The sequence below is a fragment of the Pecten maximus genome, chromosome 2, assembly GCF_902652985.1.
Source record: "Pecten maximus chromosome 2, xPecMax1.1, whole genome shotgun sequence".
In the NCBI taxonomy this organism is placed as follows: Eukaryota; Metazoa; Mollusca; class Bivalvia; order Pectinida; family Pectinidae; genus Pecten; species Pecten maximus.
In genome coordinates this window covers 49302720-49330564 of record NC_047016.1, presented here as the reverse complement: position 1 = coordinate 49330564, position 27845 = coordinate 49302720, and the positions used below count along the sequence as shown (strand labels likewise).

Sequence of the window (27845 nt, the reverse complement as noted above, 5' to 3'; positions counted from 1 at the left end):
TTTGGGAGGCATTTGATTTATTTGCAAAAATAGATGAATAAATAAATAAATAAATAAATATCAGGAATGAAATTATATAAACTATCTTGCAGTGATAAATTATGATAGGAACATTTTTGAAGAATAAATATAATCTTCCTTCTCATTAAAAAAACATAGCAAACAAAAATGAAATAACGTAAATACTATGTGCTCTTTCTTTGTTCTTTTTACAACTTCCAATACCGATACACGTGGAATAAACACTGATATACATGTATTGATAGTGTACCTGTATTGGTCGATGTAGAAAAATGAAGTAAATGAGCGTTATTTAATACATTTTAAGACATATAGGCCTAGTGCATTATCTGTTGAGTCTTATGTAAGTGAAAGATACGAGTCAATTTCTAAAGTGCCTGATTTTAGAAATCAAAAAAGTAACCAAAAACTATGTTTTATATAGATTCTAGTATCGTAAAATCCTAGTAAATGAATCAATTAGTTATGCTATTCAAATATTGATAAATAGAAGATCTAAGTTGTTAAATTCTCTTTTTTAATCTAATGTTATGATCTAAGTTGAAAAGGAAAAAGTGAAAAGACGTGGTCTTGTCGAGGAATTTAATTATCCAGCCAATCACAGTGCTCCAGTAGCGGGATGAATGGTTTATGAATAAAATCCAAGGAGTTCCGAATGAACTAGGTCGGTGACAATATGGCTGCGCCCATGCAATAATGTGAGAAAAACTGATTTTGTTTATTGCAGCCGCTGCAGCAAGCCACACGGGAGGGTATCTGTAAATGTTCTTTTGAAATCCATTAGGTGTTATTTCTGTTTAGAAATGTTAATTGCCACAAAATATCCGTCAAAGAATGGAAATCGTTCGGATAGATTGCGACTGTAGCATTTCGAAAACCCGGGAAATTCATTACTGAGAGGGTGTCCGTATGTATTCATGCTTGTTTCGATTGGAAGTGGAATAATGTATTATAGAACCACTCATTGCACATGCTTTATTTTACGATTGTCAAACCGTTATTTTTCTGTTATAAATGCAAATGACATGATATCCTGGGCGAAGCATTGAATCTATTCCATGCATGACCAGGGGCTGTACGTGTGTCTATTTTCTGTGTGTGTTTTGTTAGCTTTCAAATAATTGATTACATGAAACAACAGTTTTAACATTAATTCAAATGATCAGGTACCTTTTCGAGTTGATTTGGTGATGAATCCGCGTTCCATAAGTCATATCTTTGAATTTGCAATGGTGCTTGTGCTTTCATAGTAACATACATGTGGAGCTGCTGTTGAATGTGTTCAATACAAAATACATGATATATAATTTGATCTAAGCTGATGGAAAAGCTCGCTGGAACATCCAAATGGTTTTTAGCATATATTTCCTTGCTAATGCTCATTGTGTAGCAGAACTGGATTGGACTGAATACTGGTCGCCAGATAGCTCAAATTATAAGAGCATCTGTCCAGAGGTCCTGGGTTCAAGTCCCAGTCTAGTTTTTTCCATTTTTCCTATCTGGTTAAATTTTGCCCTCAATAATACTCGCACATGTAGTATAGGCTCTCATATGTGTCTTCAAGGAGAAAAAGACTTTGTTGAAGGACTTTGGATGTAGATTTGGACTGAGCTGGACACTGGTGGCCAGGTAGCTCAACTGACTAGAGCGTCCATTTAGAGTTCAGAAGTCCTGGGTTCTGGGACCGTCTGTTCGTTACATTTCTCCTCTTTTGTTACAAATATAGCTTGCTAAAAATCAAGGCTTGCTAAAAGTGTTCCAACATTGCCAATGAGATATGGGACTAGCTAGTGTATCATTTTCAGAATTTTGTACCTTATTTATAATGGGGTTTATATGGGGCAGTCCAGGAAAATTTAGGGTGCACACACCAGTTTTAGGTGCACTCGCCCTTGAGCTATTGAGCTTATAAAATGTGACATAGGTCATTCATATTATTATTGTATTGTTTAATGCCGCATTGTCTCCACTCATGTAGCTATTGAACCCAGGCCCTTTGGCTAAGTATATAGTCTGTAGAGATACTCTACTGATTAAGGATTGACCTACTTTCGTTTAAAGAAACATTCTTCCTAGCCAAGTTAGTAGGAACTTGGCAGTATCTGACAATGTCGACTCTACTCTTAGCCAAGTTGTTAGGAGCCTGATAGTATCTGATCAGTAGAAAGCATGTACTGATCCGGTATTTGACAGGCGCCGCGTGATATATACTCCCTAGCCAAATTAGTAGGAACTTGGCAGTATCTGACTAGGTCGACTCGACTCTTAGCCAAGTTGTTAGGAGCCTGATAGTATCTGATCAGCGTGATATATACTTCCTAGCTGAGTCAGTAGAAAGCAGCTAGTGTCTGACTAGCGTCACATAGACTTGTCCTTGAATATTCCAGAAGTAACTCATAACCATGACGCCTGTGAATATCAAAATAGCACAGATGGAAAGAACCTAAAACCTCCTAAAGTTCTTTGATGTATTAACACTGCATTGGGACGATATTATTTCCTTTAGGCTTTAGCTCAAAGTACATACTGTAAATCACTTAGATTTTGCGAATACTTTATTTCGCGAGCTTACCTCTTCAGACATAAATTGTAAATAAATGATTTGGCGAAGGCTGATCTAGAAGTCACTTAATTTGTGAATGATGGGCTACAGAGCCACAGACTCTGCAAGATTCCTTTATCGGTAATCAATAGATTGGTTGCCATCCTAAAGTGTTATTTTCGTACAAATAATCGCAAAGTATTTGAATTCGTGATTGACTCTCCTCACATATAAACGCAAAAATAAATCCCACATAAAATGTAAGTGATTTATAGTATATGTGACTGAAACAGTAAACTTATGGTCTGTTTACTTCATTGTAGCATCATGTGATATCAAAATGGCTGCCAAGAGGTCTAGGATCGAAGTGGACCCAGACTACCAAGATGTAACGGAACAGCAAAATAAAAGACAGCGAGTTTTAGAACAAGATGGTAAATACTAAAATTTAGTGGTAACTGAAATTTAATATTTCAAAAATCCTGGTGTAGTTTCATCAACAGTTCAGCTATTTAAAACCGACAGATTTGTTAGAAAAATGAGTTTGAAGTGAGAATAGGTAGTTTTGTCATACGTATGACACAGGAATACAAATGATTAGCAGATTAGGGAGTCTGGGGAAAAACAGTTTTTTGACTGGAGCCATCTCCAGCCTCCAAGCCTCAAAATCATGAACTCAAGTACTAGTACCAGCTGGCCTAGCTAGCTGAGAATTTATCACTGTATAGTGAATCTTCTCAAAAAAGGAGGTTTAAATTGATACAACTAATACTCGCATATTAATCGGTCATTTTTTTTCAGGTCAGTGAAACCATATATCAACCTTATCAAAAGGCTATTATTGTATAATGTTTCATGATTTGAATTGAATGTTTCACATAAGCCTAAAAATAACTTTGATACGTAGATGTGCTGTTTATTCGCTCTTGTTTTATTTTTACATATTTTGAAAATACATTTTTAAAGTTTGTATATTTTTTTAGCAAAAGTTGCCACTCGTCTGAAGATAGAGGATATCATAAAGAAAGAATTTGCCGGTGAAATACACAGCAGAGAGATGGAGATTGATTTAATTGATCAGGTAAAGTAAAAACATGCTACCTGACTTTTACCTGCAACCTTCTAATAAATGTGTAGCGGGACTGGACTGGGTCGATAATCGGTGACCAGGTAGCTCAATTGGTAGAGCATCCGGCTAGTGTTCGGAGATCCCGGGTTCGAACCCCGGTCTGGCCGCTACATTTTCTCCTCTCCTGTTACAAAATTGGCGCCCAACCAAAACACCCACGGTGGTGGTAAAAGGGTCTCGTGTGTCTTCGAGGGCGAAGACTTGGAAAAAAGAAGGGAGGTGTATAGCGGGCCTGGACTGGGTCGATCATCAGTGACTGGGTAGCTCAATTGGTAGAGCATCCGGCTAGTGTTCAGAGGTCCCGGGTTCGAAACCCCGGTCAGGCCACTACATTTTCTCCTCTCCTGTTACAAATGGATTCAGTAACATGTTGATTGTAAGATGATATGCATGAAGACTTGTTGCAATATCTACTGTATTTATAAGTATATAAGTAATATAAAGCCCACACATATTTTTTTTTTTTTTAGCAAGAATTCCAATAAATTCTATGTCATTGTTCTACAGTTCACCTGAATTTCGTTTGACGTTTTTGAGTCTACTGAATATAGCCAAAGGATCAAGTATGACCTATAGCTGCTGTGCTTTGTCCATCGTTGTTCACTCTCTTGTGTGGTCTGCGTAAACTATTACTTTCAGAATGATACTCTTCTGACTTAACGCCAAAGCAAATTTATATAAAGGTAGCTGGTTCGAACCCTTGGACACAGAGAGGCAGGGCCCAAAAGAGAAACTTTCAGAAAAGTTTGCTTTGAAACACTACTCCTCCTTAATGGCTTAGTGGATTACAACCAAATTTTGTCAGAAACATCGGAGGGGAGGAGGGACAATCATAATTCATATAAATGTAGTTGAATTGATGCCCAGAGACAGAGGTATGGTGCTTTAAAACACTACTCCTCCTTAATGCCTGGGTGGATTACAACCAAATTGGCCAGAAACATCACTGGGGAAGGGCAATCATGATTTATTTAAATCAAGCTTGTTTGACACCTGAGGACAGAGAGCTGGTATCTCAAGGAGAAATTACTTAATTAGCTCTTTCAACGAAATTGAAAAAGGGGCAATGACTTCTGAAATAATTAAGGTTCAATTCACCCGTAGGGACAAAGAGGAGGCACAAAAATAGGGACAAAAATAGCGAAATTGTCTCAAATTTGCATGGCTTTAAATGATTTTGATCGATGGCTTAACTGATAAGTAGTCATATTACCCATTACTAACTTAAACTTTTGTAATTGAAAACTCATTCTTAGTGAGATTTTACTGAAGGTGATATGAGTATAGAAGTTATCATTTTCTCTACTGTTAAGTCTTAAGCTTTTAGTCAGATGATCGTTAAGGCCAATGGGCCTCTTGTTAGTTGTATATAAATCAGGGGTCATAATATATTGAGGTTTTACTGTATATAAATCAGGGCCATAAGATATTGAGGTTTTACTGTATATAAATCAGGGGCCATAAGATATTGAGGTTTTACTGTATATAAATCAGGGGCCATAATATATTGAGGTTTTACTGTGTATAAATCTGGGGCCATAAGATATTGAGGTTTTACTCCATATAAATCAGGGGCCATAATATATTGAGGTTTTACTGTATATAAATCAGGGCCATAAGATATTGAGGTTTTACTGTATATAAATCAGGGGCCATAAGATATTGAGGTTTTACTGTATATAAATCAGGGGCCATAATATATTGAGGTTTTACTGTATATAAATCAGGGCCATAAGATATTGAGGTTTTACTCCATATAAATCAGGGACCATAAGATATTGAGGTTTTACTCCATATAAATCAAGGACCATAAGATATTGAGGTTTTATTGTATATAAATCAGGGGCCATAACATATTGAGGTTTTACTGTATATAAATCAGGGGCCATAAGATATTGAGGTTTTACTGTATATAAATCAGGGGCCATAATATATTGAGGTTTTACTGTGTATAAATCAGGGGCCATAATATATTGAGGTTTTACTGTGTATAAATCAGGGGCCATAATATATTGAGGTTTTACTGTATGTAAATCTGGGGTGATAAGATATTGAGGTTTTACTGTGTATAAATCAGGGGCCATAATATATTCAGGTTTTACTGTGTATAAATCGGGGGCCATAATATATTGAAGTTTTACTGTATGTTAATCTGGGACCATAAGATATTGAGGTTTTACTGTATATAAATCAGGCTTTACGGTATAATTCTACATGGCTGCTATGTTTTACTTGACCTGATTACGTATTTTCACAGAGGTTAAACCAAACCAGGCTTATCATGGACAGATTAAGAGCTTGCATCGTTGCAAATTACTACGGTTCTGCGGGTCAGACCAAACCATGGCAGGTAAGGGGACATCAAAACAATTAGTTTTAATCAGCAGCTATGCAGAAACCCATCTGTTGCTTCAAAATTTTTTACACAACTAATAAGTTTTTCATCGTTTCTCATAAAACACGATTGAGTTTAATCTAGATTGTTCCTTATTGAATTCCAGATATGGACAATGACATGTACAATTAAATGCACAAGAAATCTTCAGGACTCAAAGTGAATATTTTTACCAGGTGGCCTATTTGTCTACCCAGTCATAAAATCTAGGCGCCAATTGGAAAAGTTAGTTGCCTGGCCTAGTTGTCTTAGACTTAAGAAAGAAAAAACAACAACAAAATTTTTAATTCTTTACATCCCTCTGTAACTTTTTGATTGTGAACATCATTTTAGCATTTACTGCAACATTTGAAAGATGAACTAAATCGCAAATGTGCACAATTTTTTTAGTGGCCATGCATGTGCCTCATAGGTCAATAACTGGTCACCAATGGTGAATTTAAGGCGCCATGGCCAATAGGTGCCACTTTGAGCCCTGAATCTTGCATTAATTGGAGTTATGAAAACTGCTTGTAGACTATATACTGATGTTTTAGGGTAAAACATCCGATCCAGAACAGGTGCCCTCTATTCACCCAGCTGTGAAACAACATCTAGGCAAGACTCCAAAGGGTTACTCCACTCTGACAGATACTGCCGACATTAAGACTGAGCCTGGAGTCGAGACGCCTGTCCTGGAGAATGTTTGTTCAACTCTCCTGTCATCATCCTATCTAAGCAAGGAGGAGGTAACTAAACGTTTTCCATGATCATGATGTTGTCGTAATGTTGGAGATAAACGTTGGTCATGATAGAATACTAACTGTAAGGGGAGGTAACCCACCTGAGTTAACAATGTGCCAGTTTCATGTATTTTCTGATAGAATATAAACAGAAGCAGGTGTATCCATTCTACACACAAATTGAATGTTTTTGGTTGTTAAGACTTCGGTGAAAAAAATATTTCAATTATGATAAATAACTCAAAAATTGACAATGTAGTTCGTCACTAAGATCTGTTAATAAGTACGTAAGGAAAATGATAATGTTGGTCACTAGTTTTGTTTTTTGAAGCCAAATATATACTGTATTATTGGTAATATTTGTGGGAGATTTGTTTTCTCTCTATTGCTGGAGATTTGATATAACACCAAAATAAATACCCAGCGAATATTTACATGGGCAAACAAATGTAAGTGTTTACTACTGTGTTTACTATTACAAGGTGATGTTTCATGAAATTGAATACCTGAAAACTATTGCCGACTTCGACAAATGCGAAATATTAACCCCATGACATTTAACAGCTATTCAGTAACCATTTTGGTTATAAGCATTGTATATGATGTCCGTAAAACTCCAATGATAAATCCTTTTTCAGGAATTGGAAGGTGTCAAGGATGTGGCAATGGACACTAGCGATTCTGTCGCGGCCAGTAGTCGATCCATAAGGGCTCAAGTGAAGAAAAGAATCATTGTTGGCAATGTGTCAAAGTACATACCGGTGGACCGGCGCGAGGAGAATGACCAGCCGACGCACAAATGGATGGTGTATGTCCGAGGGCCTAAGGATGAACCCCACATTGACCACTTCGTCAAGAAAGTCTGGTTTTTGCTGCACCCCAGCTACAGGCCGAACGACCTTGTTGAAGTCAGGTACATCAGTCTAGGATGGTGATGAACAAATTAAAGATTCGTCCTGGCGCCCATTTTATCAATATTCGTTATCTTAGGGAATTATTTAACCTTATATTTTTCATAGGAAGCATTAAATAAAATACTTAATTTAACTAAGATTTTTTTTCCTAAATCTATATAATGCTTTCCAAGGAAAATTTCAGTCAAAGATGATTGATGAAACGGGGGCCGGGCCATAATCCTGATTTTTTTAGGCATCTGGCGATGAAACGATGGAAGGAAAAATTGAACTCGCATCCTAATTCTGCGTGTAGCTGTTCTGACAACTTAAGTACAATTGTATCACTATCATTTTAGTATGTTGGCCATATGTACAAAAATACAGTAAATAAACTCTTCTCTCAAGAACATAGATTAATAGTTAATCGGTAACTGCTGCAACATCTCCTACGGAAAAAAAAAAATATTACAAATGGTACTGACATTAAATAAGCCTAAATCTGGGAATAAGCCCACCAATGTTAATTGCAAATCTGGCAGTAACAATGCGGGCGGAAGTGATATAAGTGTCCTGCAATAAAGCCAACTCCTGTTTTGTTTGGTTGTTTGTTTGTTGATCCCCTAGCTAGGCTTATTTTAATTTTAGGAAAAAAACAGTATTTAACATTGAGAGACTTGAAAAATTTGCCTGGCACAATAAAAGTTTTTGCTGTTATTTTCCATTTCACTTGACAAGGACAGATTGGGGATACCCTGTAGCAATTGTATATAATTTTTTTTTTTTTTTTTTTTTTTTAGTAACCCTCCATTCCATTTGACAAGGAGAGGCTGGGGGGAATTTCCTGTTAGAGTTCAACTGCATTTCAAGGATCCAAGAAACAAACGCCTTGACATCATCCACCAGCTCAAGGTAAGATAGCCCACAATAGTTCAAGGTCATATAACATGGAAGGTCAAGGCCAAAAAGGCCCATGTTGTAAAAATGTTTTTCTATCTAGCATTATCAGCTATTGCATTTGATGACATTCACTGAATTTTAATGAAGTTCAAAAATTGACATTGAAAGATAGAAATTCCAAGATGTTTAAAGAAGATGATTGCCATGAGTTTTTAGCTCACCTGGACCGAATGTCCGGTGAGCTTATGTCATGGCGCAGCGTCCATCGTCCGTCAACATTTGGTTCAAATCGCTACTAGTCAAAAAGTACTTATTGGATTTTGACCAAATTTGGCCAGAAACATCCTTGGCAGAAGAGGAACAGATTTTGCATAAATGGTAACTCTAACCCCCGAGGGGCCAAAGGGGCGGGGCCCAGTAGGGGAAATAGAGGTAATTCCTTTAAATCGCTACTCGTCATAAAATTATGAATGGATTTGAACCCAATTTGGTCAGAAACATCCTTTGGGGAAGGGGTACAGATTTTGCGTAAATGGTGGCTCTGACCCCAAAGGGGCCAAAGGGGCGGGGCCCAATAGGGGAAATAGAGGTAATTCCTTTTAATTGCTACTAGTCATAAAGTCATGAATGGATTTGAACCCAATTTGGTCAGAAACATCCTTGGGGGAAGGGAAACAGATTTTGCATAAATGGTGGCTCTGACCCCAAAGGGGCCAAAAGGGCGGGGCCCAATAGGAGAAATGGAGGCAATTCCTTTAAATCGCTACTAGTCATAAAGTTATGAATGGATTTGAACCCAATTTGGTCAGAAACATCTTTGGGGGAAGGGGAACAGATTTTGCATAAATGTACTGACCCCAGAGGGGCCAAAGGGGCGGGGCCCAATAGGGGAAATAGAGGTAATTCCTTTAACTCGCTACTAGTTATTAAGTTATGAATGGATTTGAACCCAATTTGGTCAGAAACATCCTTGGGGGAAGGGGAACAGATTTTGGATAAATGGTGACTCTGACCCTAAAGGGGCAGGGCCCAATAGGGGAAATAGAGGTTATTCCTTTGAATCGCTACTTGTCATAAAGTTATGAATGGATTTGAACGCAATTTGGTCAGAAACATCCTTCGGGGAAGGGAAACAGATTTTGAATAAATGGTGACTCTGACCCCAAAGGGGCGGGGCCCAATAGGGGAAATAGAGTTAATTCCTTTAAATCGCTACTAGTTATAAAGTGATGAATGCATGTTCTAAAAACAATTCTTGAGGTCTTTCAGACCTTAGAGAGTCTGGACTTCATTAATCTTTAAAGCAGTTCGGATTCCCACACTATAACCATATATAGCATTGTTCGAGATTTACAAATAAACAAATTGAATATGAACATTATTTTGACATTTGGTCTAATCCAACCAGGTGAGCGATACAGGCCCCATGGGCCTCTTGTTTTATGAAAATATTGAAATTATTTTATTGTCATGTCAATTTGATCAAATAAAAGTTCAAGTTATTAACATTAACTAGCCATCCAAAGCCTTGCTTTAAAGGAAAAAACTCTGATTTACTGTTTTTAATGGTTTTAAAATTTTACTACCTGAAGAATATCTTGTTTGGGATGGTCAGATACATGTATAAATAGCCATATTAACAAAAATACACTATTTCAAGAAACTTTCCCATCAAAATATCCGTAGAAACACATGGTTCGTACAGATGATGAAAAGTTCTGGAATTTGGGGTCAGTGCTGAAATGGTGTTTGAATTTGCTTACGTGTACTTGAAATGTATTGGAAAAATATTTGCTGTTCTCAGATTGTTTAAAACGAATATTCATCACAAGAAAATTATTTACATAAAATAAAATTACAGTTAATCATGTTGAACATGTCATTTATTTGATTGAAGCTAGCAGATTTCCACTTTAAGTTCTGGGACACAAGACAACAGTTAGTTGAGATAAAAAGTACTGAAATGTTAACGGCAATGTTCTGCTGTATAAAAAAATAATGACCCCAATTACCTGCAACTTTGAGCAAATAAATTAGATTTACCTGAAAAATCTGTAAAAAAAAAATGATCCCAATTATAATTATACGTACCTGCAAGTTTGAGCCAAAATTTACCTGAAAAATTGAGAAAAAGTGCTGGAAAAGTGTTTGAATTTTGGTATAAAATTCTGTCCAAACCATGACACACCAAACATGCACTAAGTGATTGTATATTGTTTTATTTCATGCAGCTTGACCGAACTTATACTGGCCTGCAGACTCTTGGAGCTGAGACGGTAAGAACTAGATATTAATTTCAGAAATATTTGAACATTTTAAGAAAAATACAATGACAATATCATTTTCAAAAAAATACTAATGTGTTGTAGTGATTGGCTGAGGATTAAAAGTAATGAAAATTTGTTTTAAAAAGATTCCAATTAAATTATATAATGTATTTGATGCCAAGAGTGAAAAGCCAATTTATCAACATACTTACCAATCTTCCCTCATTGTAAACCTTACCTATCAATAAAACCTTAGAAATTAGTTCATAATTAGAGAGTAGAATAACATTTTATAGATTTTTGTTTTATTTTCTTGTTTGTTTGTTTTTTGTTTGTTTGTTTTTTTTTTTTGTCAAGAAGAGGTGACAATATAATATATAGATATTCTTTCCTGAGGATTGAGGACCCTTTTCTATCTCGGATATATAAGTAAAATTCTTCAAATAAGCTGGTTTATACAGGAACTCACAGAAACACTAGAAAGGCTTCTATTACGTTTAGGATATTCTTGTGATGTTCCTATAAAATATCTACCCAATGGGTGGACTCCAGGCTTTAGGGTTATTCCAGTAAAATATCTACCCAATGGGATGACTCCAGGCTTTAGGGTTATTCCAATAAAATATCTACCCAATGGGACGACTTCAGGCTTTAGGGTTATTCCAGTAAAATATCTACCCAATGGGGGGGCTCCAGGCTAAAGGGTTATTCCAGTAAAATATCTACCCAATGGGGGGACTCCAGGCTATAGGGTTATTCCAGTAAAATATCTACCCAATGGGTGGACTCCAGGCTTTAGGGTTATTCCAGTAAAATATCTACCCAATGGGATGACTCCAGGCTTTAGGGTTATTCCTGTAAAATATCTACCCAATGGGACGACTTCAGGCTTTAGGGTTATTCCAGTAAAATATCTACCCAATGGGGGGGCTCCAGGCTTTAGGGTTATTCCAGTAAAATATCTACCCAATGGAAGGACTTCGGGCTTTAGGGTTATTCCAGTAAAATATCTACCCATTGGGAGGACTCAAGGCTTGTCATACAGGGATCTGCACTTAAAGAAATAATTTAATTCAGCACATTAAATTTTGTTCTATAGAACAGACTGCGTTTTCTCAAGCTGTCATCATGCATAGAATTTCCTTGTATATTAACCGATAAAACTGATTATAATTGAACATGTAGTTCATAATTGATTATAATATGAAACTGATTCACATCACTAGTGTTTTTTATATTTCACAGGTTGTTGATGTTGAGCTGGAGCGAGACTTCATACCAGAAAGAACAAAGCAATGTAAATCAGGGATTAAAAAAGAAACTTCCAAGCAGGTGTCTGTGTCAACTCTGAACGGTGAAACCGGTGAAAATGTAGATGTCAAGCAGGAAGGATTAGATATAAATTTTACGATAAAGGAACACACGACACCAAAAAAGGGAAATACAGCTGACCAAAAACTTCCACAAGGGGAGATAACTCTGTCACAAAATAAACCTCAGGGAAATGTTGACAATGGGACAGGTGTTGCACGTCTGTCAAATAAGGAGAACTGTTTCATGAAAAGTGCTAATGGATCCTCAGGAAGTCCTGTGTTACAGAAACCTGTTGGTGGACCATCCCAAATCAAATGTATAAATAATGTAAAAGGATTACCCATCATGAATCCTACAAACACATTGTCCACTAGTTTAGTTGTTGGAAATCTGTTGGTGAATTCCCTGGATGGAAAGGCACCCGTAAGTACACTGCCACAGGCCGGCGTCATCACACCCCAAGCCTCTCCATCACGGACTGGTTCTACTCTGCTGTTGTCCGGCACCTCAGGAGTACAGGTAGTGTTGGGTGGTTTTGGGTCAATAACAGGTGTGCAGAAACCAACAGAGACAAAAACACAGACAGGGAAATCGTTGCTGAAGAAAATTTCTGATGCTAAGTCGGTCAACACTACAGTTAAAACTACCTCCTCGTCCGTTTCTTCTCCGTCTTTGATACAGACAGGTAACCGACTGGCAGGAACTCAAAGCCCTTCTTCATTTGTGCTACAAGGGTTGGGTTCACTCAGTGGAACAGCAGCTCCCTGTGTTGCAGAGAGTGCCGCAGTGAAACCAGCTGGTAGAACAGCGACACCAGGTGTTTCCACAGCACCTACCAATATAATTGTGGCTAGCTCTGCATCTGGAACTAAGACACCAGCTTTCCATATAGTCACTTCGAGTCAGACAGACAGCACTGGACCTCCAGCCCAGATATCGGCACCTGCTGCCAAGCTGGGTGGAGCTTCGACAAATGAGTCGCTATCTGTCAACCCTATCAATCTACCCACGCCTCCTCAGACCTTGTATGTGCGGTGCAAAGATAACTCAGGGAACATCTTCCTTGTGCCACACCATCTACTCAAACAGGTTTCTACGACTGCCACCAAAACATCAACACATAATACCTCTTCGACTGCCATGCCTATTATTTCCAATGCTTCTCCAGGTCTTCCGACAGGTGAGACCAGAGTTACTTCCCTTCCACAGAAATCTCTTTTACCTCATACTTCACAGTTGGAGAAAGCAGAACATAAAAGTTCATCACTATCAGGAATTTCAACAGTATCAAGTAAAAGCAATTCTCTACCCTCATCACTATTGATAAAGGTGGAAGCACAATCATCTGCACAGGTGACACAACAAAATGCCTCCAACCAATCAGAATCTCAGAAGCTGCGGTTAGTGACCGGAAGTTCCCAAGGGCCGCAAGGTGTAATGTGTGCTTTTGATCTCAAGAAACCCAGTACTGTGTTCCACGTGAAATCAGACGTTGTAGACCCCACCCAGACATCATCTAAAGTGGTGAAAGATCTGTTCGCCGAGCCAAAACGAGATCATAAATACTCTACGCCAAATGCCTCCCCAGAAAAGAAAGACGGAACCTCGTTTTCACAAATTGCGAATAAGCCGTCAAAATTACAACCTAAATTATCAGACATTGCTTCTAATGCTGAAACAAGGACAGCGAAAGAACAAATATCAGAAATTTGCACTACGAAGGTATTGTCTCAGGGTCAACAAGGTCAGGGGTCAATATCAACCTCAGGTCATCTCAAGGTCACACCTCATGGATTAAAGATCATTAGCAAAGGGACCGTAGAAGGATATCAAGGAAAATCTCCCCCAAATACGCCACAGAAAATGACCACATTACTACAGGGTCAAGGAAAGGCTCTGACCAGTGGTCAAGGGTCACAGTCTCTAATATCCACATCAAATTCAGCGGGGACCCTGTTACAGACTACAGTAGTACCTTCCTACGGAACGGGAAATAAAAAAGAAAGAACTACTGAGACAAGTAAAGTGGAGACCGTTACAAAGAGGGTTGAGACTCAAAGTTTACTTACTGGTAAAACCATGCTGACATTGAACAACTTCTCCAAGTCAACACACAGTTTGTCAACAGCATCAAAGGTGAAAAATGTTTTACCAAATTCTGACAGTAAAGCAATGGTGACATTGTTAAATGGACAGTCTATAGAGTCAGGTATAGGTGGGAAAACATCTCTGCTCTCCGGAGAAACCTCCAGGGTCATTTCAACAGTGACACCATGCCAAACGACCTCCAGCAGTCAGCGACCTTTAATGACCTTGACCTCATCAATGGATCAAGAGGTCAAAAATATGATTAACAGTGGCTCAGGAAAGACATCTGATTTCATTCAAGGTAGTCAATGTAAAACCATGATGGCCACTATCGGGAGTCAGAAACTTTTGATACACGTCCCGGAGCTCAATCCCGTCAGAGATGAGAGTCACCAAGCGACTGTCACTGATACATCACCCTGGCTTGATGGAAAAGTGAAAAACAAATACTTCATAAGTGACGATAAGTCCTCGAGTCAACAGAAGAAAATAATTAATGCAAAAAAGAAGAAATGTTATGAGACCGCACCGTTCAAACCAGCTGAAGTCCTGCCCATCAGGTAACGTTTTTCTATTTTGATACTATGTGATGCTAAAGTGGTTTTTTCCTTGCAAGGTCATAAGTAAAACTTGAATGAAATGTATAAATGTATTTGAAAATGCAAGACCCTGTAATGATAACTTGTGTACGACTCTGTAATAAGAACTTGTGTAAGACTCTGTAATAAGAACTTGTGTACGACTCTGTAATAAGAACTTGTGTACGACTCTGTAATAAGAACTTGTGTACAACTCTGTAATGAGAACTTGTGTAAGACTCTGTAATGATAACTTGTGTACGACTCTGTAATAATAACTTGTGTAAGACTCTGTAATGAGAACTTGTGTAAGACTCTGTAATAAGAACTTGTGTACGACTCTATAATGATGACTTGTGTACGACTCTGTAATGATAACTTGTGTACGACTCTGTAATGATAACTTGTGTAAGACTCTGTAATGATAACTTGAGTAAGACTCTGTGATGATAACTTGTGTAAGACTCTGTAATGATAACTTGTGTACGACTCTGTAATGATAACTTGTGTACGACTCTGTAATGATAACTTGTGTACGACTCTGTAATGAGAACATATGTACGACTCTGTAATGAGAACTTGTGTACGAATCTGTAATGAGAACTTGAGTAAGACTCTGTAATGAGAACTTGTGTAAGACTCTGTAATGATAACTTGTGTACGACTCTGTAATGATAACTTGTGTACGACTCTGTAATGATAACTTGTGTACGACTCTGTAATGAGAACTTGAGTAAGACTCTGTAATGAGAACTTGTGTAAGACTCTGTAATGAGAACTTGTGTACGACTCTGTAATGATGACTTGTGTACGACTCTGTAATGATAACTTGAGTAAGACTCTGTAATGATAACTTGAGTAAGACTCTGTAATGATAACTTGTGTACGACTCTGTAATGAGAACTTGAGTAAGACTCTGTAATGATAACTTGAGTAAGACTCTGTAATGATAACTTGTGTAAGACTCTGTAATGAGAACTTGTGTACGACTCTGTAATGATAACTTGTGTACGACTCTCTTATGATAACTTGTGTACGACTCTGTAATGATAACTTGTGTACGACTCTCTTATGATAACTTGTGTAAGACTCTGTAATGATAACTTGTGTACGACTCTGTAATGATAACTTGTATACGACTTTGTAATGATAACTTGTATACGACTTTGTAATGATAACTTGTGTACGACTCTGTAATGATAACTTGTGTACGACTCTGTAATGATAACTTGTGTACGACTCTGTAATGATAACTTGAGTAAGACTCTGTAATGATAACTTGTGTACGACTCTGTAATGATAACTTGTGTAAGACTCTGTAATGTGAACTTGTGTACGACTCTGTAATGTGAACTTGTGTACGACTCTGTAATGAGAACTTGTGTACGACTCTATAATGATGACTTGTGTACGACTCTGTAATGATAACTTGTGTACGACTCTGTAATGATAACTTGTGTAAGACTCTGTAATGATAACTTGAGTAAGACTCTGTAATGATAACTTGTGTAAGACTCTGTAATGATAACTTGTGTACGACTCTGTAATGATAACTTGTGTACGACTCTGTAATGATAACTTGTGTACGACTCTGTAATGAGAACATATGTACGACTCTGTAATGAGAACTTGTGTACGACTCTGTAATGAGAACTTGAGTAAGACTCTGTAATGAGAACTTGTGTAAGACTCTGTAATGATAACTTGTGTACGACTCTGTAATGATAACTTGTGTACGACTCTGTAATGATAACTTGTGTACGACTCTGTAATGAGAACATATGTACGACTCTGTAATGAGAACTTGTGTACGACTCTGTAATGAGAACTTGAGTAAGACTCTGTAATGAGAACTTATGTAAGACTCTGTAATGAGAACTTGTGTACGACTCTGTAATGAGAACTTGTGTAAGACTCTGTAATGATAACTTGAGTAAGACTCTGTAATGATAACTTGTGTACGACTCTGTAATGATAACTTGTGTACGACTCTGTAATGAGAACTTGAGTAAGACTCTGTAATGATAACTTGAGTAAGACTCTGTAATGATAACTTGTGTAAGACTCTGTAATGATAACTTGTGTACAACTCTCTTATGATAACTTGTGTAAGACTCTGTAATGATAACTTGTGTACGACTCTGTAATGATAACTTGTGTACGACTCTCTTATGATAACTTGTGTAAGACTCTGTAATGAGAACTTGTGTAAGACTCTGTAATGATAACTTGAGTAAGACTCTGTAATGATAACTTGTATACGACTCTGTAATGATAACTTGTGTACGACTCTGTAATGAGAACTTGAGTAAGACTCTGTAATGATAACTTGTGTACGACTCTGTAATGATAACTTGAGTAAGACTCTGTAATGATAACTTGTGTACGACTCTGTAATGATAACTTGTGTAAGACTCTGTAATGATAACTTGTGTACGACTCTGTAATGATAACTTGTGTAAGACTCTGTAATGAGAACTTGAGTAAGACTCTATAATGATAACTTGTGTACGACTCTGTAATGATAACTTGAGTAAGACTCTGTAATGATAACTTGTGTAAGACTCTGTAATGATAACTTGTGTACGACTCTGTAATGATAACTTGTGTACGACTCTGTAATGATAACTTGTGTAAGACTCTGTAATGAGAACTTGTGTACGACTCTGTAATGATAACTTGTGTACGACTCTGTAATGATAACTTGTGTACGACTCTGTAATGAGAACATATGTACGACTCTGTAATGAGAACTTGTGTACGACTCTGTAATGAGAACTTGAGTAAGACTCTGTAATGATAACTTGTGTACGACTCTCTTATGATAACTTGTGTAAGACTCTGTAATGAGAACTTGTGTAAGACTCTGTAATGATAACTTGAGTAAGACTCTGTAATGATAACTTGTATACGACTCTGTAATGAGAACTTGAGTAAGACTCTGTAATGATAACTTGTGTACGACTCTGTAATGATAACTTGAGTAAGACTCTGTAATGATAACTTGTGTACGACTCTGTAATGATAACTTGTGTAAGACTCTGTAATGATAACTTGTGTACGACTCTGTAATGATAACTTGTGTAAGACTCTGTAATGAGAACTTGAGTAAGACTCTATAATGATAACTTGTGTACGACTCTGTAATGATAACTTGAGTAAGACTCTGTAATGATAACTTGTGTAAGACTCTGTAATGATAACTTGTGTACGACTCTGTAATGATAACTTGTGTAAGACTCTGTAATGATAACTTGTGTACGACTCTGTAATGATAACTTGTGTAAGACTCTGTAATGAGAACTTGTGTACGACTCTGTAATGATAACTTGTGTACGACTCTGTAATGATAACTTGTGTACGACTCTGTAATGATAACTTGTGTACGACTCTGTAATGATAACTTGTGTAAGACTATATAATGATAACTTGTGTACGACTCTGTAATAAGTGTTTGTTTTGTAGTGTGACAGGTTTCCATGACTTGTTGTCCTTGGTGAAAGCAGCGGTGAGGAGGCATCCGGTGATTTGTGAGAACGTTGGTACGTTATTTCAAACCATATAAATAAACCAAGCCGTCATTGTTTAGGAATTTTTTTCTGTACAGCTTTGTGGCTGTTGTGATTAAACTTCTGTGGACACAAATTATTGCAAAAATTAGCAGACAAAAGTTTCTAATGGTATACACTAATCAGATTCTGGCCATGCCTGAACTTGATTTGGAAATGGCATTTCTTAGCTAATTTGCTCTATCATTATAAATGGGCCTTGTCAGGTTATGGCAGGTATATATATGTTAGAATCAAATTTTCCCATTATAAAATCACACTTTAAACAGATTTTCAGTTTCATGTTAATTCCCAAATAATTATCTACATGTATTTAGATTGCCAATACAAATGTCGCATGTATTCATTAGGATATATATCTATAAATGTTAACATTTCTCAAAAAGTGTACTTTGTTTTCTCAAAAAAAAAAAATTAGAAAATTATGTTATATTTTAAATTAAAATAGTAATATTTATTTGAAGATTTAATGTCTGTGAGTTACTTTCAGATCGCAGTCTCCATCCATACTGTGCGAGATCCCTAGACGAGTGGCTGTCTTGGAATGTCGGTAAACGTAGAGCTTCGGAGGTAGGTATTTTGTCTCCTGTCCGCGTCTGTATCCCAGCTTCCCAACACGACTTGATTTAACAGTTTAATTATTGTGGGTGAAGGATCTTGAGTTTAATTGACTTATGTATCTATCCCAGCTTCCAATCGTGATTTAGCAGTTTAATCATTGTGAGTTAAGGATCTTAAGTTAAATTGATTTATTTTTGCAATAATTAGACCATTCTCAGCCCCCAATTGACTGTAAGGCTATCGCGGAGTAAACGGAAGGGAGGTAACTCTGATATATATATAGATCAGAATGTAATTTAAACACTTGTGTACCTGTATATTCATATTGGTACAGAAATGTATTTGTATGGAATATTTGAATTTTTATCATATTTAACTCAAAATTAGTGAAAGGATAATTTTATAGATAAATATTTTGTTTATCGCTAAGAATAGGTAAGTAATTCCTACAAACATATGTATCATAAATTAAACCAAAACTTTAGTGTAAAAGAAATTCTGTTATTTTTACAAAATCAGTATTTCGAATTCTGAATTTATACCAAAGGCTAAGCTGTATGTATGTTAATCAACAAATAATCGAGATTTGGTTTTATGCATTACTGAATATCAGCATTGAAAAGGGAAAAGGCAGAAATTGATGAAAATGTTGTCATCTTTTGTTTGGAATAGATCTTTTTGACTAGACTGAAATACATGTGACCAAAAATAAAGTAAAAATTGAAAGATTTGCAGATGAGCCTCTGCCACAAATTTGTTATAAATGTTAAACTTCATCATCATCTGTCTGTCTTTCTTTCTATCCATAATAAAATTGGGGGAAACATTTGCAGGGTTTAAATAATAGTAACTTATTGATAGTAAACAGATACTTGTTTGTGTTTTTTGGTCAACATCATTGCTCTCCAGTCATTGTTTAAACATGTTTTGGACTTGAACTAAGTTTTTGAGAGCTCCATTTCCATCATTGCAGGAATTGGGGCGTAAAACAACCATGTCCTAACAAGTGATTCTCTTCTGTTGTACAGAGTCAAAATGTCTTTACAATCTGGTGTATATTCTGACATTTCAGTGGCAGAGAGCGTCATTTGCCAGGAAGTTTTTGTTGAAGAATCTCAATGGTGAAACATCTTTCAAAGGGGAGTCACTCTGGACGACGAAACAGATCATGGTCTGGTGTAGACACCACGTGTACAGTCCACACTTCCTAGGTATGGACACACTAACTGACCACAACTGACCAGTGTCCATGAATTATCATTACACAACTGCTTTTCTGCATATTTCACAAAATCATATCCATGAGTTTAATCTAACACTAGTCTAAATTTTCTTCGGGAAAAGAGCGAACGCCACAATTGCTTAAATATCTTGCTATTAAGTTCAATGTTTTCTCAGTCCAAGGCCTGTTGAAGGAAAGGTCCTCTCTTAATATGGCCTAAAATAACTTCCCATGTGGCATGGATCCCTGCCATCCTGGGTTGATTCTTCATAGTACATCTAACAATTGTACCTTAGCCTAAATCTACTTTGATATTTTATAGCATTCATTTTTAATAATATTATATATATATAGCTTTTGTTAATTACCTGACTAGTAATTATTTATGACTTGCAAGTCAACATCAATCACTTATAACCTTTTATAGCTATATCTCTCTTGTTAGAATAGAGTTATCAATCTTTAATTCAATTATGACGTCATAATACTATCCATTATGATGACGTCACAATACTGACTATTGTTAATGCTGTCACAATTTCTACCTTTGTTAATGATGTCATAGATAACAATACATATGGTCCCACATTTTTAGTACTTTAGGGGTAGTAATAGCCTACAACTTTGTCCTGAAGAAGCCCATTGTATGGGCGAAACCGGTAGACCAAATAAATATCCAAGAACCCTCAAATCCTGTTGCTTGTTGCGATTGAACTCTAACAATATATAGTCTAAATTTTAGTACAAACGACAATTGTCAATACAATCATAAAGAAAAATAAGTATGTTTTCATTTTATTTTATTAACAGACATTTGTTTTTCATGGTAACTGGTCAGGTCCCAGTACTTCAGCAAAGAAACAGATGAGATACAGTATATATACTGCTGTATGTTACTAACGGCATGTTGAAATTTTAGTTATCATTAAAATCTTAGAATATTTACATTTACTGTGTATGAAATGAGTAATTACAGTATGGAGGTAGTACTGAAGTATAGATTCAGTTTAGAATTAGTACTGAAGTATAGATACAGTAAAGAATTAGTACTGAAGTATAGATACAGTATAGAATTAATACTGAAGTATAGATACAGTATAGAATTAATACTGAACTATACAGTGTAGAATTAGTACTGAAGTATAGATACAGTATAGAATTAATACTGAAGTATACAGTGTAGAATTAGTACCGAAGTATAGATACAGTATAGAATTAGTACTGAAGTATAGATACATTATAGAATTAGTACTGAAGTATAGATACAGTATAGAATTGGTACTGAAGTATAGATTCAGTATAGAATTAATACTGAAGTATAGATACAGTATAGAATTAGTACTGAAGTATAGATGCAGTGTAGAATTACTACTGAAGTATATATGGAGTATAGAATTAATACTGAAGTATAGATACAGTATAGAATTAGTCCTGAAGTATAGATACAGTGTAGAATTAGTCCTGAAGTATAGATTCAGTGTAGAATAAGTACTGAAGTATAGATTCAGTGTAGAATTAAAACTGAAGTATAGATTCAGTACAGAATTAATACTGAAGTATAGATGGAGTATAGAATTAGTCCTGAAGTATAGATACAGTGTTGAATTAGTACTGAATTATAGATACAGTGTAGAATTAGTACTGAAGTATAGATGCAGTATAGAATAAGTACTGAAGTATAGATGCAGTATAGAATTGGTACTGAAGTATAGATACTGTACAGAATTAGTACTGAAGTATAGATACTGTACAGAATTAGTACTGAAGTATAGATACTGTACAGAATTAGTACTGAAGTATAGATACAGTATAGAATTAGTACTGAAGTATAGATACTGTATAACAGTATAGAATTAGTACTGAAGTATAGATACAGCATATAATTAGTACTGAAATATAGATACAGTGTAAAATTAGTACTGAAGTACAGATGCAGTATATAATTAGTACTGAAGTATAGATACAGTATATAATTAGTACTGAAGTATAGATACAGCATATAATTAGTACTGAAGTATAGATACAGTATAGAATTAGTACTGAATTATAGATACAGTGTAGAATTAGTACTGAAGTATAGATGCAGTGTAGAATTACTACTGAAGTATATATGGAGTATAGAATTAATACTGAAGTATAGATACTGTATAGAATTAGTACTGAAGTATAGATACAGTATAGAATTAGTACTGAAGTATAGATGCAGTATATAATTAGTACTGAAGTATAGATACAGTGTAGAATTAGTACTGAATTATAGATGCAGTATAGAATTAGTACTGAATTATAGATACAGTATAGAATTAGTACTGACGTATAGATGCAGTATAGAATTAGTACTGAAGTATAGATGCAGTATAGAATTAGTACTGAAGTATAGATACAGTATAGAATTAGTACTGAATTATAGATGCAGTATAGAATTAGTACTGAAGTATAGATACAGTGTAGCATTGGTACTGAAGTATAGATACATTGTAGAATTAGTACTGAAGTATAGATACTGCAAAGAATTAGAACTGAAGTATAGATACAGTATAGAATTAGTACTGAAGTATAGATGCAGTATAGAATTAGTACTGAAGTATAGATACAGTGTAGAAATAAAACTGAAGTATAGATGCAGTATAGAATTAGTACTGAATTATAGATACAGTATAGAATTAATACTGACGTATAGATGCAGTATAGAATTAGTACTGAAGTATAGATGCAGTATAGAATTAGTACTGAAGTATAGATACAGTATAGAATTAGTACTGAATTATAGATGCAGTATAGAATTAGTACTGAAGTATAGATACAGTGTAGCATTGGTACTGAAGTATAGATACATTGTAGAATTAGTACTGAAGTATAGATACTGCAAAGAATTAGAACTGAAGTATAGATACAGTATAGAATTAGTACTGAAGTATAGATGCAGTATAGAATTAGTACTGAAGTATAGATACAGTGTAGAAATAAAACTGAAGTATAGATGCAGTATAGAATTAGTACTGAATTATAGATACAGTATAGAATTAGTACTGACGTATAGATGCAGTATAGAATTAGTACTGAAGTATAGATGCAGTATAGAATTAGTACTGAAGTATAGATACAGTATAGAATTAGTACTGAATTATAGATGCAGTATAGAATTAGTACTGAAGTATAGATACAGTGTAGCATTGGTACTGAAGTATAGATGCAGTATAGAATTAGTACTGAAGTATATATACAGTGTAGAATTAGTACTGAAGTATAGATACAGTATAGAATTAGTACTGAGTTATAGATACAGTATATAATTAGTACTGAATTATAGATACAGTATTGAATTAGTACTGACGTATAGATGCAGTATAGAATTAGTACTGAAGTATAGATACAGTGTAGAAACAAAACTGAAGTATAGATACAGTATTGAATTAGTACTGAAGTATAGATACAGTATATAATTAGTACTGAAGTATATTTTCAGTATAGAATTAGAACTGAAGTATAGATACTGTTTAGAATTAGTACTGAAATGATATAGGAGTATTAGGACAGTATGGTTATGGTAAAGAATGTAAAGTGAATCATATACCTGTATCGTTACAGAGAAAACACTACATCCGTCCCCGGTGGAACTCAGTGCAGACTCCAGTATGCTTGGTAAACGATACACTTCAGCAACAGACTCTGACGTCATCTTGTCCCACATACAGGATATGAATGCTGCGATTAGTGCCAATGTTTCAGACGAGAAGGACGTTGATATCATCTCCGTTGGTAGGTGAATCAAACTTCTATTTTAGCTGTAGTGTTAGAATGAATTATCGTTAAGGTGGAAATTGATATGTTGGTTTATCTTTAATATGTTTTTGTCAATATTAACAGTCAATTATGTTACAATATCTTAAGTATATTTATGAAAATACACTTCCTAAAATGAAAGATGCTTGGAGTAAAATGATGCATTGATGCCTCTATATCCACATCAATATGATTTGAAATATTTTGTTTAATGTATAGTAAGCCTGTATTAAATACAAGGTCCTTCCAGAAGTTTTTCTCAAGTCAGATTCTGAGCTTTGTAACATCTCATGGGAAACTATTACAGGTATCAGCTGTTCATTTAATAGATATTCCACAAATATGGATTGAAAATTAGGATTGAATCCACTCCTCCAGTTGATGATTTGTACTTGCTGGATCATTTCAGAACCTCCCAAAGTGAAAGTAAAGACAGAAGTGATTAAAGAGCTGGTGTATTGTGATCCCGTTGTGCTGCCTCCGTCACGACAGGCTCGCTTCGTCCAGGACCTGTCCACAAAAGTAAATATGCTTGACATTAAGAGCCATGGTGACAACATGGTTGTCAGGAGATGCAAGATACATTAAAGTCCTGCTCAGTACAGAAAATATCTCATTGGTTGATGTCAGTGATGCAGAAAAAATTGGCAACTGTCCAAGATAGTTAAAAAATATCTTAATTATACCCTACTAACTTAAGAAAGTGGTATATATTAATTGGTTTGTCTGTGTCTGTACATCCGTGGATGCATCTGCGAAGTTTGTGTACAAGATATAACTGAAGGACTCCTTGACAGATTTAGTTCATGGTCATACCATAACATTGCACCAGCATGGTCTACTCATGCTTAGAGATTTGTGGTCATCGGTCAAGGTTAGAGGTCAAAGGTGTTGACAACTCTTTAAAGAAGAGGTGACATTTGTGAGGGTTTGCTGACTTTACTTTTGTTCCATCAGAAGAGAATGGTTTGAATAAAACCCCTTTAAAATGTCATTATAAATTCATTGAAATAATTTTCATCAACTTTAATGATATTTTATGTTTGATGGAGACAGAAAGGCTAATTTTTGTACACCATCTATTGGCTATAAATGCAGTCACTTCAGCAGGATTTCTTTTATCTGTACCCCAAAGAGAGATATATACAAAATGAATCCTCAAATTGTGGTGGCCTTTTGCTTTTTTTTTTAATTTCCTTTTTTAATAATTTTTTTTTCTTTTTTTTTCTATTTGAAATTGACAACCTAAGAACTATGGGAAGTTACAGCACATGTCATGACTGGCTGTTCTGTTGTGTCAATTTTTCTCTTGCTTTTGTCCAAAAGCAAATCCATAGCTTTGATTTTGTTAAGCATTGCAAACATTCACAAACAGTATATAAATACATTAGATTTATAAATGCTGTATAACGTCTCAGCTTTTGGTTCCACCGGTGAAACCGGGGGACTATAGGTTTCCTTCCCATCCGTCTGTCAGTCCGTCCATTCAGTTTTCTGCACTTCTCAGCTGTGCTTCAAGATATGTTGATGAAGGTTGGTATGTAACTTCAGAATGAGTACCTTCAGATCAAGGTCAAGGTCACTGTTACTATTTTTAGAGGGGGCAGGTAGGGGACATGCTTTGCTTTAGCAATACCCAGCATGCTTGTTTTATCTGATTATGTCATCCTGCAGTAAATAAACTGGATTATTTATTAGAATTTTGTGTGTGTTAAATACCAAAGACACATGCTTGTTCAAGGTCTCATATAACACATAATCAAAAAAAAAAGTTAGGTCCTTCAGCTCAAATTTTCTCCATGGTAGCCATTTTGAAAATGGATGAATTTCGCAGTAAAAATTTTCAAAAATCTGAAATGTTTACCTGTTAATTATTATTACCTGAACTTTTGGGGAAAAAAACGAACTTACGAAATTTATATCAACATTTCTTATAGATAGTTACCTATCAGACTACATATCTATTTTCTTAATACTTCATAATATACTGGCCAATCAGTGGCTACCAGACATTTTATCCTTGGCTCAACTTTCTATACACAGGGGATGTTTCAAAAAATCTATTTTTTCAATTGGTTGGTTGTTCCCTATAAAGATACGCGATTTTCGATAAGTATAGATACATGGTTTTCTTTAAATAATTCATACAATATGAGATTTATTTAACTGAGATATGGTATATTTATACAGATCGGGGTGAGATTTCAGCCGTCCGAGATTGACCAAGAGATACATGGGTCAGTAGCAGAAGATATGGTATACTCGGTAAGTATAAAGTATATTAGTCTACAGGGCAGCAAAATTACCCAACAATCTTTAATATCAGTTATATCTTTAATGATTTATTTTTATATCATTTCCAGATGGCATGTTACTCAAATTTGATATATTTAATTTCCCCTTTTGTGGCTGGGTTTGCATGTTCAATTTGAGTCTGATCAGGAAAGCAAAGTTGTCAACAGGTGGCCATCTTGAACTTTGACAGTTGGGGAATGTTATAAATATTTTTCAATTTATGTTCAATTTAGAAAAGCTCGGGGTTTTTTTTTCGGATTACCACATGTCACTAGAACAGAGTTTTTTAGGACTTGATAGGATAAATGTTCAAGCTTACTAAAACAAATAAATACAAAAACTGGTTTTCTCAAAATCTACAGCATGAATCCTTCACAACTTTGGTATGTAGATTTCCTTTGTCCTGTTTCAGGCCATGAAGACCTTTATGAGTGACATATTGAGAGAAACATATTCTATGAAAGTTAATATGGGAAGGTAAGATGTTTTACTGAATAAAACACTGGAGTATTCTATGGACGTTGATGAGGGAAGGTAAGATGTTATACTGAATAAAACACTGGAGTATTCTATGGACTTTGATGTGGGAAGGTAAGATGTTATACTGAATAAAACACTGGAGTATTCTATGGACTTTGATGTGGGAAGGTAAGATGTTATACTGAATAAAACACTGGAGTAGTCTATGGACGTTGATGTGTGAAGGTAAGATGTTATACTGAATAAAACACTGGAGTATTCTATGGACTTTGATTTGGGAAGGTAAGATGTTATACTGAATAAAACACTGGAGTATTCTATGGACGTTGATGTGTGAAGGTAAGATGTTATACTGAATAAAACACTGGAGTATTCTATGGACGTTTATGTGGGAAGGTAAGATGTTATACTGAATAAAACACTGGAGTATTCTATGGACGTTTATGTGGGAAGGTAAGATGTTATACTGAATAAAACACTGGAGTATTCTATGGACGTTTATGTTGGAAGGTAAGATGTTATACTGAATAAAACACTGGAGTATTCTATGGACGTTGATTTGGGAAGGTAAGATGTTATACTGAATAAAACACTCAAGTACATGTATTAAAAATCAAAAGTATAGTACAGATGCAATTTTGTAAAGTGAGCAAAGCAACAGGCTACAATTTGTGATTGAGTTGATATTGTGTCTTTATTGTCAGGTATGCTGACAGTGTTGGAGTTGGCGACGTGTATCGTACACTCGGCAGGATGACGGAGACTGACTTTCTTACCAATCATCATCTCGGTGTACCAGCTAATAATCATCTCTCCTCCACCACAAAGAGATGACGAAGGTTTACGATGGGGGAATGATAGCCTGACCGAATGTGTTAAATTTAACAGACTTCCACTGTACTATTAACTGAATACAGAGGACAACGTTTAATGATGGGGAACAATTTCACCTAACATTTTATTTACAAGGATAATCTTACATTACACATAGACTATGAAGTTATTCTATGCCAATTCAAAGTATTGTACTACATTACATCTGTAGTTACATTTGTATGAAAGTCTCATTAAACTATAACAAAACTT

The 27845-nt window shown here is 35.6% G+C and overlaps 1 protein-coding gene across 3 annotated transcripts; it reads left to right on the top strand.

Annotated features, from left to right (window-relative positions):
* The first annotated feature begins 674 nt into the window (after positions 1 to 674).
* LOC117322352 (YEATS domain-containing protein 2-like) lies at positions 675 to 27845 on the top strand. 3 transcript variants are annotated; one of them, XM_033877213.1, is made up of 17 exons: positions 675 to 719; positions 2887 to 2997; positions 3547 to 3644; positions 5950 to 6042; positions 6624 to 6815; positions 7448 to 7722; positions 8503 to 8614; positions 10834 to 10878; positions 12115 to 14831; positions 18315 to 18391; positions 18909 to 18988; positions 20052 to 20190; positions 23790 to 23960; positions 24394 to 24506; positions 26175 to 26249; positions 26692 to 26756; positions 27464 to 27845. In XM_033877213.1, the coding sequence occupies exons 2-17, from the start codon at positions 2904 to 2906 to the stop codon at positions 27591 to 27593; spliced, it is 4476 nt and encodes a 1491-aa protein (XP_033733104.1). In that variant the 5' UTR covers positions 675 to 719; positions 2887 to 2903; the 3' UTR covers positions 27594 to 27845. The 3 variants fall into 3 exon arrangements, with proteins under 3 accessions (XP_033733104.1, XP_033733105.1, XP_033733106.1); XM_033877214.1 differs by having other exon boundaries at positions 692 to 779; XM_033877215.1 differs by lacking the exon at positions 675 to 719 and adding an exon at positions 806 to 928.